Source organism: Scyliorhinus canicula, chromosome 14 (assembly GCF_902713615.1).
Source record: "Scyliorhinus canicula chromosome 14, sScyCan1.1, whole genome shotgun sequence".
Taxonomy (NCBI): Eukaryota; Metazoa; Chordata; class Chondrichthyes; order Carcharhiniformes; family Scyliorhinidae; genus Scyliorhinus; species Scyliorhinus canicula.
In genome coordinates this window covers 157,002,802-157,017,051 of record NC_052159.1, presented here as the reverse complement: position 1 = coordinate 157,017,051, position 14,250 = coordinate 157,002,802, and the positions used below count along the sequence as shown (strand labels likewise).

Here is a 14,250-nt window from a genome sequence, read left to right as displayed (position 1 = left end):
AGGGGTTATGGGGAGAAGGCAGGAGGATGGGGATGAGAAAATATCAGCCATGATTGAATGGCAGAGCAGATACAATGGGCCGAGTGGCCTAATTCTGCTCCTCTGTCTGATGGTCTTATAGATGCTGAGGGGCTGTACGAAGTGAATCTACTCCATAGAAAGTACATTGTTCCTTTAGTAAAGACGTTACTCCAGGCATGTTCTCACTAAAGAGCACAGGGAATGGGACTAATTGGATAATCATTATTTTAAACAAAGAAAAAAAATTGGAAACAAAGCCGTGTGAAGAGGATTTCTTGAGGTATGGCTTTGTCAATTGTGCCAATGTAAATCAGGATGCAAAGTCCATGTGTGTTATATGCAGGGAAATACTGGCATTTAAAACCGGCAAAAATTCAAAGAATTTTGAAGAATAGGAATGGCGTGGTTTTGAAGACAAGCTTCTTGGTTTTTTTTAAAAGATGCAGCGAGAACTTAAATCGGCAAAACTAGAAGCAGAGGACACCATCTCAGACCGAAGCTTTTAAAACAGAGATGAGGAGGAATTTCTTCAGCCAGAGGGTGGTGAATCTGTGGAATTCTTTGACGTAGAAGGCTGTGGAGGCCAAATCACTGAGTGTCTTTAAAACAGAGATAGATAGGTTCTTGATTAATCAGGGGTTACGGTGAGAAGGCAGGAGAATGGGGATGAGAAAATATCAGCCATGATTGAATGGCGGAGCAGATACAATGGGCTAAGTGGCCTAATTCTGCTCCTCTGTCTGATGGTCTTATAGATGCTGAGGGGCTGTTTCCCCTGACTGGAGAATCTAGAACTAGGGGTCACACTCTCAGGCTAAGGAGACTATTTAAGACTGAAATTAAAAGAAATGTCTGCACTTAGAGAGTTGTGAATCATTGAGATTCTCAACCAGACAGATGTCCACATTCAGTTGTTGAGTATTTTTAAGACTGAGATTAATAGGCACTGAGGGAGACAAAGGGAATGAGGGTTAGGGCGGGAAAGTAAAGTTTAGGTGGATGAAGAACTACTCCTGCTCCCAGTCCTTGTGATCTTGCACTTCTTCTGCATCAGCCTGCTGATTTCTGCCTTTCAAGTATTTACCCAACTCCTCTTCAGGAAATTCCTCTTGAACCTGTTTCCACCACTTTCATAACTTTGAATGGCAATAGGAAAACATGGAGTTCTTTATTATTGTCAAAGTCCTTTTCAGATGGGAATCCTTGCTTGCTCAATTCTACAAAGGAAGCGTGAAACCACTTGGGACAAATCTATTTATCAAAACCAGCCTTGGGGAGAGTGCTTGATTCACAGTTGTGTCTGTGGCCTGTGACAAGGATGTTTGATTGTGTCTCCGAGTGATAGATTGGTGGTTGGGGTCTGCACAGAGATGTTTATACTCTTTCTCATTTAAGAGACACTTTCAGTTTCCCAGTTGTTGGCAGGGTCCTGTGTTGATGATCTGTTTTAAACTCTATCTCGGATTCATGTCGCATTACATTCACCCCCCCGCCATCTGGCCTGGGCTTGGGACAATCCTACCAACTGTCCTGGCTTGGGACAATTCACACCTCTTTAACCTGGGGTTACCCCTCTCTCCAGTCGCTCCTTCTGGACCTGTAAAGACTTAATTACCTTCAAAGACTCGCATTCAAAGTATCGTCTTGCATCATTGACTTTGTCTATAGATGTGTTTGTGGAACCACCTCTTCACTCACCTGAGGAAGGAGCTGCGCTCCAAAAGCCAGTGATCCGAAACAAACCTGTTGAACTTTAACCTGGTGTTAGAACATAGAACATTACAGCGCAGTACAGGCCCTTCGGCCCTCGATGTTGCACCGACCTGTGAAACCCCTCTAAAGCCCATCTACACTATTCCATTATCATCCATATGTTTATCCAATGACCATTTAAATGCCCTTAATGTTGGTGAGTCCACTTCTGTTGCAAGCAGGGCATTCCACGCCCTTACTACTCTTCTGAGTAAAGAACCTACCTCTGACATCTGTCCTATATCTATCTCCCCTCAATTTAAAGATATGTCTCCTCGTGCTAGACATCACCATCCAAGGAAAAAGGTTCTCACAGTCTACCCTACCTAATCCTCTGATCATCTTGTCTGCCTCTATTAAGTCACCTCTTAACCTACTTCTCTCTAATGAAAACAGCCTCAAGTCCCTCAGCATTTCCTCATAAGATCTTTCCTCCATACCAGGCAACATCCTGGTAAATCTCCTCTGCACCCTCTCCAATGCTTCCACATCCTTCCTCTAATGCGGCGACCAGAATTGCACGCAATACTCCAAATGCGGCCGCACCAGTTTTGTACAGCTGCAACATGACCTCATGGCTCCGAAACTCAATCCCTCTGCCAATGGTGTTGTAAGACTTCTTATTGAAATCTATTGAAAGACCAAATTAATAGGCTGGGATTTGCTGTTTGGGAGTTTCCTGCCAGCAGAGAATCGGGATTGATCTCCGCTGGCACCAGGCTTGCCCTCGATGTGCCAATCCATTGCATTTGGATCAGTGTTCGGTCCCATTCAAATGGGACGCTGGAGAGGGGCGGGACCTAATCTCTCGGACAGGTCCCGCACCTCTGAGATTGGTGCACCATTTTTAAATCCACATTAGCTGCTGCCGCCCTACCCCCACCCCAGCCCCCACCGCAGATCGCAGCACGGTTACCACTCCACCCTAATCGCTGGCAAGGCACCCCCCCCCCCCCTCAGAATCCTCCTTCAGGTCCCCAGTTAGCGCCTCCCTCACCACCCCTCCTCATTCCCCATCTCACCTCAACCCCCCCACCCCAGGATGCCCCTTCAGTCTTCCACCAGTCCCCCCCTTTAGCCCCCGCCCCTTGGCAGCTATTTGCCTGGTCCAGCAGGATGCCCAGGGGGCAATCGGGAAACCTGCTATGGCCTGTGGGGACCAGGAGAATCCTGACCGATTTGCCAATCCAGATTTTGGCATGCTATGGGATTACCTGCCCGATCGGGGTTCCCGATCTTAGCAACAGGGACAGGGGAATCCCGGCCATAGTGTCTTTGTGTTCTTATTTTCAAGGAGAGCACTGAAGTGTATAATCACTGTTTTATATTGTACACTTTTCACTTACCTGCTTCACTTAAATAAATCAGTTAGTGGTTCAGCGGCCAAAATTCAAATAGCATCATATGATCCTGTGTGACCATTTGAGAGGACAGACACGGCCACACACTGTTTCAAAGAGTAGCGGCAATCTTCCCAGTATCTTGGGCTAATAATGTAAAGTAAAGTCATCTTTATTGTCACAAGCAGGCTTCCATTAACACTGCAATGAAGTTACTTTGAAAAGCCCCCAGTCGCCACATTCCGGCGCCTGTTCGGGTACACAGAGGGAGAATTCAGAATGTCCAAATTACCCAACAGCACGTCTTTCGGGACTTGTGGAAGGAAACCAGAGCACCCGGAGGAAACCCACGCAGAGATGGGTGGAACATGCAGACTCCCTCCGCACAGTGACCCAAGCCGGGAATCGAACCAGGGAACCTGGAGCTGTGAAGCTTGCTGGGAATAAATTGCCCTGTTTCCCACATTACAAACCCTGACTTCATTCCAAAAATAACTTACTGACTACGCGGTTGGGAGGACACAGCAGCCAGACAATAATAGCAAAGGATGTGTAAACCGGACGGCAAACAGTCTACAGAATCCCTTTAAAAAGGAACCTCCAGGGGCAGCACGGTGGCCTAGTGGTTAGCACAGCTGCCTCACGGCGCTGAGGTCCCAGGTTCGATCCCGGCTCTGGGTCACTGTCCGCGTGGAGTTTGCACATTCTCCCCGTGTCTGCGTGGGTTTCACCCCACAACCCAAAAAATGTGCAGAGTAGGTGGTGGATTGGCCACGCTAAATTGCCCCTTAATTGGAAAAAATAATTGGGTACTCTAAATTTTAAAAAAAAGGAACCTCCATGAACTGCAGCTAACAGAACTTCTGGCCGAAACGGTAACCAAGTCTCCCAATGAGAGCAAGATTATTTCTCCAGCAAAATGCAGATGGTTACATAATCCAAATGACATGCGTAAAATCAATCTCAGTCACTTACAGGAGTGTGTGGTCTGCAGAAGTAACTGACAGAGGAGTTCACCAATAACCTCAATTCTGTGCTGGAAACAGTGCTGTCACTCTCTGCAGTCCAGCGCTCAGGAAAAAAATGGACAGATTTTAGTGGCATGAAACATTAATCTGCCTAATTATCTAAATGCCACGTAAATTGTTTAATTAATACAAAGTTAATGCTGTAACAAGATTAATAGGAGCAAAAAAATAGCAGCTGGCTTTGTTTTTTTGAAAAACCTTGCCAAGGTGTGAACAGATTTTTAAAGTGATTTAATTTATCTCCTCCTCTCTTAAAAGAATCTGAATTGATGGAAAGCAATTTTTAGTAATAGCAATTTCCTCGAAGACTGTGGAATTGGATCCAGCTGTGAATTATGAGCACTGTGGCAGAGTATCAAAGCAGATCCTTGCCACTCTTCCCCCTGTTGAAGGTGATTTAACATACAGCAAAATAAAATTCTGCAAAGCTTGTTATACAAAGCAAATCTTTATCAAATAGCTTTGTTCGGATGTAAAGGGTTTGTCTAGGATGAGTATAACGGTCTGGCTAAACCCCAAATGTTGTATTATCTGGTCAGTTAGCTGATTGCTGGATGTGGGAGCTTCATGTCTGCAAATTGACTGATGTATTGTCTCAACAGTGACAGCACTTTAAAAGTATTTCCTTGGATGTGAAGTGCGTTGGGACATCCTGAAGACGTGTAAGCTGTTGTATTGATGAAAGTTCTCTCTTTCTAATTGTTGTTCAATCTGAGGTTTTAATTCCTTAAGCTATCCTTGATCCTGAAATTATGCAGTAGGAACTAATGTACATTTCTCTTCCTTATTGGCAATTTGTTATTTCAAGATAGAATTAACCAATAGCAATTTTAAGCACTTTGTGGCTGCTCTAGAAAAGCAGAGAAGAGAAAGTCTGATGAGTTTATTAAGTGTTTGTGGGGCGACACAGTGGTTAGCACTGCTGCCTCACCGCACCAGGGGCTTGGGTTCGATTCTGACCTTGGGTGACTGTGTGGAGTCAGCACGTACTCTCCGTGTCTGCATGGGTGCTCCAGTCTCATAGAATTTACAGTGCAGAAGGAGGCCGTTCGGCCCATCGAGTCTGCGCCGGCCCTTGGAACGGGGACCCATCTAAGCCCACACCTGTACTCTATTCCCTAACCCAGTAACCCCATCCAACCTTTTTGGACACTAAGGCCAATCCACCTAACCTGCACATCTTTGGACTGTGGGAGGAAACCGGAGCACCCAGAGGAAACCCACGCAGACACGGGGAGGACGTGCAGACTCCACACAAACAGTGACCCAAGCTGGGAATCGAACCTGGGACCCTGGAGCTGTGAAGCAACTGTGCTAACCACTTGCTACCATGCTGCCCATTTTCCTCCCACAGCCCAAAGATGTGCAGGTTAGGTGAATTGGCCACCTGTGCTCCTCCAATTCTAGCCTCAATTTCCATCACTCACACCCATTTGCAGCCCTGCATTAATCTGCCTGGGCCCTAATCTGTGGAATTTTCTGTCTCTCTCTCTTCTCCTTTAAGATGCTGCTTCGAAACCTCTTTCTTTCACCAAGCTTTAGGTCACCTCTCCTAGTAGCTGCTTACGTGTCGCGGGTGGAACTCCGTTTGCTGACACTGGTGAAGCATTTGGGCCCATAATTGGCAACATTAAATACACTACATAAATGCAAGATGTTGTTGTAACATCAGAGGTTTGCGGCCTTTTCTCACTGTTAGTGCATTTTAAAATATTGATTTTGCAGGCTATAATCACGGACATTAATGAAACTCATAGATTAGTTTAACCGGATGGTTGTCATGATTAGTGATGTTGGTTTGATGGATTGATGTGCTTATTTTTGACAGCAGTTGCTGCACTACTGATTTTGGACAATAAATAACATTTCAACGGTACAATTGACTGATTTATTTCATTCTCTGTCTGTCTGAGATCCAGTGGTCGAAGGCACTTCCATAATCTCACTAAATTCTTGCCAAGTGCAAACCGGTTCCATTTTTTCCCCATACTCTCGTGTCACCTGCTTTGCTTAAAAGGTCATCAATCACTGTTAATCCTATCCTGTGGAAAAAAGATTGCGTACAAATGCTGAGCCTATAGCTGTCTCCCACTCACAACGTTAATTACACGGGAAATGTCACAATGTGACTGAAATTGTCACTCGAAGCATGCATTCAGCCTGTGGAGTTTTGGCCTTTGTAGCTAAAGGAATGGAGTATAAATGTAGGAAAATGTTGCTGCAACTGTACAAGGCGTTGGTGAGACTGCACTTGAGTATTGTGCACAGTCTTGGTCCCCTTATTTGAGGAGGGATGTAATGGCAATGGAGACAGTTCAGAGGAGGTTCACTAGATTGATTCCAGAGATGAGGGGATTGTCGCATGAAGAGAGATTGAGCAGTTTAGGCCGACACTCTCTCGAGTTTAGAAGAATGAGGGGCGATCTAATTGAGATATACAAGATGATAAAAGTTATTGACAAAGTAGACGTGGAGCGGATGCTTCCTCTTGTGGGACAATCTAGAATGAGGTCGTAGTTTTAGGGTAAGGGGGAGCAGATTTAAAACAGAGATGAGGAGAAATGACTTCTCTCAAAGGGTTGTGAATCTGTGGAATTCGCTCCCCCAGAGTGTGCTGGATGCCGGGACTTTGAGTAAATTTAAGGAGGAGATAGAAAGGTTTATAATTAGTAACGGGTTGAAGGGTTATGGAGAACGGGCAGGAAAGTGGAGTTGAGGCGGAGAGGAGATCAGCCATGTTCGTATTGAATGACGGAGCAGGTTGGAGGGGCTGGATTGCCCAGTCCTGTTCCCAGTGCTTTTTTTCTTTTTATAAATTTAGAGTACCCAATTCATTTTTTCCAATTAAGGGGCAATTTAGCGCGGCCAATCCACCTACCCTGCACATCTTTGGGTTGTGGGGGCGAAACCCACGCAAATACAGGGAGAATGTGCAAACTCCACACGGGTAGCGACCCAGAACCGGGATCAAACCTGGGACCTCGGCGTCGTGAGGCAGCAGTGCTAACCCACTGCGCCACCGTGCCGCCCTCTGTTCCCAGTTCTTATGACAGCACTTTGAGCTGGATGAAATTTTTCACCCTACCTAATTTTTCTGACTTTTAAATGAATGGCAGGAAAAACAGTATTGACCAGAAAAATGTCAGAATGAGGAATTTTGATTATGTGGAGAGATTAGAGTTGGGATTGTTCTCTTTCGAGCAGGGATGTTTAAGAAAAAGTGAAATGGAAATGAAAGATTCTGATAGAGCAAGTAAGCAGAAACAGTTTCCAGCGGCTTTGGAGTTGGTAATCAGTGGTCACAGATTTAATGTAATTGTCAGAAGGAGAGAGGTGTGAGGTTTTTTTTCACACAGTGAGTTGTGATCTGGAAGGCACTGCAGGCAGCTTCAATGGCAACTTTCACAAAGGAATTGGAAAAATACTGGCAGGGAGAAAGAGAAGTAGGAGGTGGGATTAATTGGATAGCTCTCTCTAAAAGGGCCGGCACAGACATGATGGACTGAATGGTCTCCTCCTGAACTGTACAGTGAAATTCCAGATGGTTGTGTAGGGTCTTTCTCACCAGATTGCTCTTTCTGTGGTCTCGCCAGGTGGTGTTTGACACTCAAGCAGTAAAGACAGGAATCTTCCCTCCAAGTGCATATGGAAGTGTAATATGGGAGAGATTCTCCGGTCCACCAGTTGCGTTTCCTGCACGGTGCGTCCCCAGCTGCAGTGGGACCCTCCGTTCCGGCGGCCAGCCATTGTGACCACCCCACTCCTTCGGGAAACACACGGCGTGGGTGCGCTGCCAGCGGACTGGAGGATCTCGCTGACGGATAATTCCGCTGAATGTTTCGGCAACTTCTGATCTCATCCCTTTGCATAATGATGGGCAAAGTTTAAAAAAAAATTTTTTTTAGAGTACCCAATTAATTTTTTCCAATTAAGGGGCAATTTAGTGTGGCCAATCCACCTACCCTGCTCATCTTTGGGTTGTGGGGGTGAGACCCACGCAGACACAGGGAGAATGTGCAAACTCCACACGGACAGTGACCCAGCGCCGGGATCGAACCTGGGGCCTCGGCGTCGCGAGGCAGCAGTGCTAACCCACTGCGCCACCGTACTGCCATGATGGGCGAAGTTAAAAGTACCCATCAATAATGTTCAGTCAGTGCTATCTTCATTTTAAATGCAAACTTGTTTGAGATCCTTCGTAATGCATTTTATTGATGGCCATTTTCCTCAATCTTTTATTAACTAAACAGAGATAAAGCAGATGATAAAATGTAATATTGAATACTAAATATGTTATGGTATTAATCTTTAGAATTTATGATTTTATACGCAACATATACATTGTTATTGGGAATGTTACCTTACTTCCACTTGCTACCACACAATATAATTGTACAGAAATTTAGCACCAGTATTGATGTATAATTAACAATATGCAATGACAGTGTGCATTTTTAAATTCAGTTTAACTCTTTGTTGTGCTACCTGAAGCATCATATCACATATATTCCTGCTGTTGTGCGATGGTAGAGATGTTTGTGACTTCATTGTGGTCTGCGTGTATCTGGACAAATGATAGACACACAAATCATCACATTATGACTATTACAGTTGGCTTTGACCTATTTGTAAAAAGGAAATATTTATTTGTGAGTGTACCTGTCACCTGCTCAGGGGTTCAGTCTCCATCTTTGAACTTGGGGGAGAGCGGGGGGGGGGGGGGGGGGGGGGGGAGAGTTTCATTGCTGGGTAATGGTGGTAGGTTATTACACACACTAATTCAGATTGAGAGATATCAATGTCTCCAGAGACAGTCAATTTCACAGCCCAGGCTGAAGGTTTTCCTGACCCACTGCATTCACCCACTCCAACACTAAGCCCATCATGATTATATCTGCCGGCTGTGGATCAAGGCTCCTTGTAATTGTTTCAGCTTCAAGAAACAATCCAATCAGCAAATGGAAAGTAGGATTATTTACGGTCCCAGCCATGTGGCACCTTCCTTCATTAGACATCTTTGACTTCGATTCACTGTCTTTTAGTTGGCATTAACATTTAAAAAAGAGAACTGTGCTGTTGCTAAAATAGTTTGGCAATAAGATGATTACTCCAAAGTTGGGATTTATATACTTCTGAACCAAATTGCATTCATAATTTTTTCAAGATACGAAAATGGTGAACGCAAGTTGATGTTGAAAGGATTGATTACCCATAAGTCTGGTTAGTTTTATCCTTAAGAAACTCATATAATTTTCGAGGCTTCGTTGAAGTGTAGGATTGTAGGTATAAGCCTACTTTATACCCATTCGTGCTTATTAAAACGTCTATACTTGTGTCATCTTTAAACAAGAAACAAGGCGTGCCGTATTAATCAAAGTTGACTTTTATTGTGATAATAAAATTGTAGCAGAAACGTGATTAAGTAAAGTAGATATGAAGGGTGAGTGCAAACAAAATATTCTTCATTCACTGATTTGAATAAATTTATATAAATCCAATTTGTCACTTTCATTTAATCGTTTCTAGAGATTGTCCCATTGTCCTGCACGGGACCAGAGCAACTAACTCCAAATAAGGAAGCAAAGATGTTCTGAGCCCCGTGCCACCTCTTTCCGGAAAGGTCTGTTGCATTGTGAGCTACTTAGGTACTTGACAGGGCAGCAGACTTTCCCGAGAATCAAGAGCCACAAAGGCTTATGTCCCACCTGCCAGGAGTTACTGGGCAACAGAGGTTGGCAGCTCTATTGAATGGCAGTGCCACCGGGGAGACAGTAGTTTCAGCCGCCACAACACCCACCCAAGGCTTTGCATTGTGGATGGGCTCAGGCACATGGGTGGGTGATGGTGAGGGGGGTACCTTGGGGTGGGGTCTGTCTGCTCTTGGTGGATTGGGAGGCACTGACTGTCCATTGTGCAGGCAAAGATGTTGCCGTTGACTCAATTTTCTTCTTTGTTAAGCTGGGCGCGATTTTCAGCGCAATCCGCTGCGTGTTTCATAGCGGCAGAGGTGGCCTGGCATTGACCAGCGTCTGTACCTCCTGCTGCCGCCATTGTCAACGCGGTTTCCTATTGAATGCACCCTACGCCACCAGGAAACCCGCGGTGGGGACGTGCCATCGACATAACTGAAGATCGCGCCGACCTGAATGGCTGGCAAATTTTTTTTAAATACGCATAATGTACCGATGATATGAAAGAAATCAAATCAAACTTTTCAAAAGGACATTCTGAGGCACTTGTTTTGCAACTTCCAACAGTGAAATTTCTCACAGAAAAACTAGGTTTTTAGCAATTGGTTGATTGTCCTTTGATTGAAATTTGATGTCTCCTTCTCCATCTTTTAATGTGTGATATTAAAATCCAGCGGCTCACTTTGATTGGATATCATGTGGTCGAAAAGTTTCTCCAATTAAAAATCCTCTTTTTAGCCAAAGCAGTTTGGAAATCCTTGTGAATTTGATGAAGTTTGCTGTTGTTACAAAAAGTACTGCGGAAAAGTAAAATTTGGAATTCTGAATGTTCTGAGTGCAGATTCAGGCCATTCAATTCTAACTAATAAAAGTAAGAATGATTGGGCGCAAACATGAGATTTTGGGTTCAAAGGTCCACTGTCCTTCAGATATGTGGGGCTCAATTAGCTAGCTGGTTGGAGTGTAAGGGTTAGGGTTCAATTCTCGTACTGGCTGTGGATGTTCATGGAGGTCTGCCTCCTCACTTTGCCCATGCTTGTGGAGTGGTGCCCCTCAGGCCATATATAACCAATTGTCTCTCTCTCTCTTTAAAGAAGACAGATGTCTATGGTCCTTTGTGGACTGTAGATAATTACCTTCTGATATGTTACATGAGGTCCCGCGACACAGTGGGTCGTGACCCTGCCTCTGAGCCGGATGCTCCGGGCTTGAGTCCCACCCCAGGACCTGACGGCCAAGGAAGGTGCGTTCATAACGCGGCCAAACAGGTTAAGCGTCAACCTGCAAAATCCTTCCAAACACACCCATGGGGGGGGAGGTAAGAACGGGAGAGATTCCTGGCCAGCCACACTCGATGTAAGGCCCTGGTGACAGACTAACGACCTGTTCCAGGAATTGCTCGCTATGGAAACAGATGAAAGTCTGCCTTCGTGTATCACTAGATGTGGAAAGAGAATTGAAATTGGAATGTTGCATTGAATTTCTATCGAACCGTAGGAGTGCTGTAGTTAGATGAAGAGAGGGTGGGGGTGGGGGGGGGTCCATGTGGAGCGTTAACACAGCACCGACCAGCTGGGCTAAATGGCCTGTTGCTGTGTCGTAATTCTGCAGTATACACTCCTGTAATTCCAATGGGAGTGTGGCGGAAACATCTTGGGCTGGATTCTCCGGCCGCCGCACCAAAACCGCGTTCGGCGACCAGCCGGAGAATCTGAGTTCCCGACCAAATCGGGGGGGCGGTGCCGCTTTCACTATGCTCCACCCTCTCCGAAGCGGCGTACTCCTATGGACAGCGTCAGGACGTTGCCTGAGCCCCCCCACCCCTATGCTCCGCCCCTGACCGGCCGAGTTCCTGACTGCGGGGGACACGTGTGGTCTCAGACACGTGGGAACTCGATGTGGCGGCTGAGGACTCAATCCAGCACCGCCAGAGTCGGGGGAGGGCTGATCCGCGGGCGGGGGGTCATAGCCCCAGAATCGGAGAATCCAGCCCCTTAAATCTGATGCCGACAGGGAGATATCAGACGTTTCTGTCTGGTATTGTGGGAGAGAAGCTGCCTCCATTTCAAACTAAATGCTGGTGCAGAGATGGGCTGAAGTGGGGATTATGCTGGGCCGTGAATTAAGACGCCTCTTTTTTAAATCAGAGGATTTCCACATGCAACTGGAAGTCTCTCCTGGGGTTGGGGAGGGGAGGGGGAATACTCTGGAATTTCCAGTTGCCTCTGGAAGCAGAGATCCTGCCTAATGATGTGGCAATCCGAGGTTTCCCTCTTCCCTGATGCTGCTGCATTTGGGGATTGAGGGGAGGTTGCTACACTTTCCCCAAGTCACACCCGCTCGCCCATGGAATTCCACTTCTCCTGCATTTGAAACGTTATTGAAAAGCCCTCTTTCTGTACTGCAATTGGATTTATTTCATGTTATGAAACTAGTTATCAAGCAATTTAAAAGACTGATGAATTAATTCATGGCAGGTTCTTTATCAAATAATGTACCAATGTTGTACCTGAAATTGCAATTAAGTGTAGTTGATTAAAACAATTTAGAGAAGAGCTTTTAGCAATGGCTTTTGCTTAGACCCCATGTCTAATTCGTTCATAAATACACTGAATAGTGTAAGGATCATGTATAAGCACGCTGTACTTGTTCACTTTATTTGTTGCGTCAATATTTCTCCTGATGCGACACATTGATGCGACTGCCGAGCCCAGCTCAGACATTGCAGGTTAATGGGACCTTGTCCTTTCACCCTGAAGCTAATCCAAACAGAGGAACTGCTACCTCTTCTTTAGGGTCAATCATACAGAACCGAAGGAGGCCACTCAGCCCATTGTGCCTGTGGCAGCTCTTTGGAAGAGCTGTCCTCAATACACCCGACCGACTGGCTCTTTCCCCCTCGCCCTCCAATGGGCTGGGTTCTTCCAGCGCACCTGCCACAAGGTCGCTCCGGCGAGACAGACCGGTGACCACGGGCGGGATTCTCCCATCGCCAGGCGTGCGCGGCCGGAATATCCCGCCCAAGGTTTTTCTCCTTTTTCAGTATTTATCCTATTCCCTTTGGAAAGTTATTAGTCAAACTACTCCCACTGTCCTTCCAGGGGCAATGTGTCATTGTGGTTCAAAAAAAATTCTTAACGTCCCCTCTGGTCCTGAATCTGTGTCCCCCCCCCCCCCCCCCCCCCCCTCCTCAGTTACTGAACCCCCAGCCAGTGGAAGCAGTTTCTATTTACTCTATCAGAACCTTTCATAATTTTGAACATGCCTCATGAATCTCTCCGTAAACCCTCTCTGCTGTAAGGAGATCAATCCCATTTTATTTGACCTCTGCGCGTAATTGAAGTCCCTGATCCCCGGTGCAATTCGGGTCAATTTGTCCAGCCCCCTCTCCATGTCTTGACATCCTGATTGCCGACGGGCGGGCGTGAGGACAGCATCGAGCACTGGCTGCAGAGCCAGTGTTTATTACAAAGGAAATCTCAGCCACAGCGTTAACTCCCACCAATTCTGCCGCTTTAGCTTCGAGAAGAATTGTGAGGTTGTTGTGAGAATGCAAATATCAGACTGGTGCATTGGGAGTGACTCTCAACCAGAACCTTTGACTGTTTTTCAGATTCTCAGCTCAAGGGTATAGTGACCAGGTTATATTGCAGGCAAGGCTTCTACTTGCAGATGAACTCTGATGGAGCTGTTGACGGAACTAAAGATGACAGCACAAATTCCAGTAAGTATTTACTTTGTTTAAATCTAACACTGGCTGAAGCACTTCATTGGGTATAAAAACAATTTGATATGTTCTGAAGCCATGACAGCCGCTCTGCAAATTCTTTTAATTTTAGACCATCTGCCCTCTTGGGTGAATGTGACAGCTCCGTGTATGGAAGGTTCACACAGCTAGCCGTGTCTGAGGAGAGCAGTCATTGTTCCCCCAATTGATCAGAGAGGCAATGACGTGAATGTGCCAGGATCTCGAAGAGGGACGGCTCCACATGCGATGGTGAAGGGGCAGTTGCCTTGAACTTCCCTCATTCCTCGTATTATGACATCCAGGGCTAGAGCACAGTCAATTCCAGTCCCACAGACCCCATAGTCCCCACATAAGTGAATTAACCAATAATTCATGTAAACTTTCTGAGGTCTTTGGTCTTTGACTGCTCCAATGATTTACAGATACCTGGGGCGGATTCTCCGCCCGGCCGCGCCACATTTCTGCCTCGACCCGCCGGCGGGTTTCTCTGTTAGGCCGGCCGGTCAACGGGGTTTCCCATTGTGGGGCAGCCCCGTGCCGTCGGGAAACCCCCGGGCGCCGGCAAAACGGAGAGTCCTGCCGCCGGAGAATCCTGGCCCGGAGTATGGAAGTGAAAACGACAACTGTTTATCTGCAACAAAAAAAATAGAGATAAGACATGCTATAACGTG

At 46.1% G+C, this 14,250-nt stretch overlaps 1 protein-coding gene across 3 annotated transcripts in view; it reads left to right on the top strand.

Annotated features, from left to right (window-relative positions):
* fgf14 (fibroblast growth factor 14) overlaps positions 1–14,250 on the top strand; it is a 584,869-nt gene that overhangs the window by 428,324 nt on the left and 142,295 nt on the right. For all 3 annotated transcript variants that reach the window (XM_038818137.1, XM_038818136.1, XM_038818138.1), the window contains exon 2: positions 13,445–13,555. In XM_038818137.1, the coding sequence (XP_038674065.1) occupies positions 13,445–13,555 (111 nt within the window). The remainder of the gene's footprint in view (positions 1–13,444; positions 13,556–14,250) is intronic.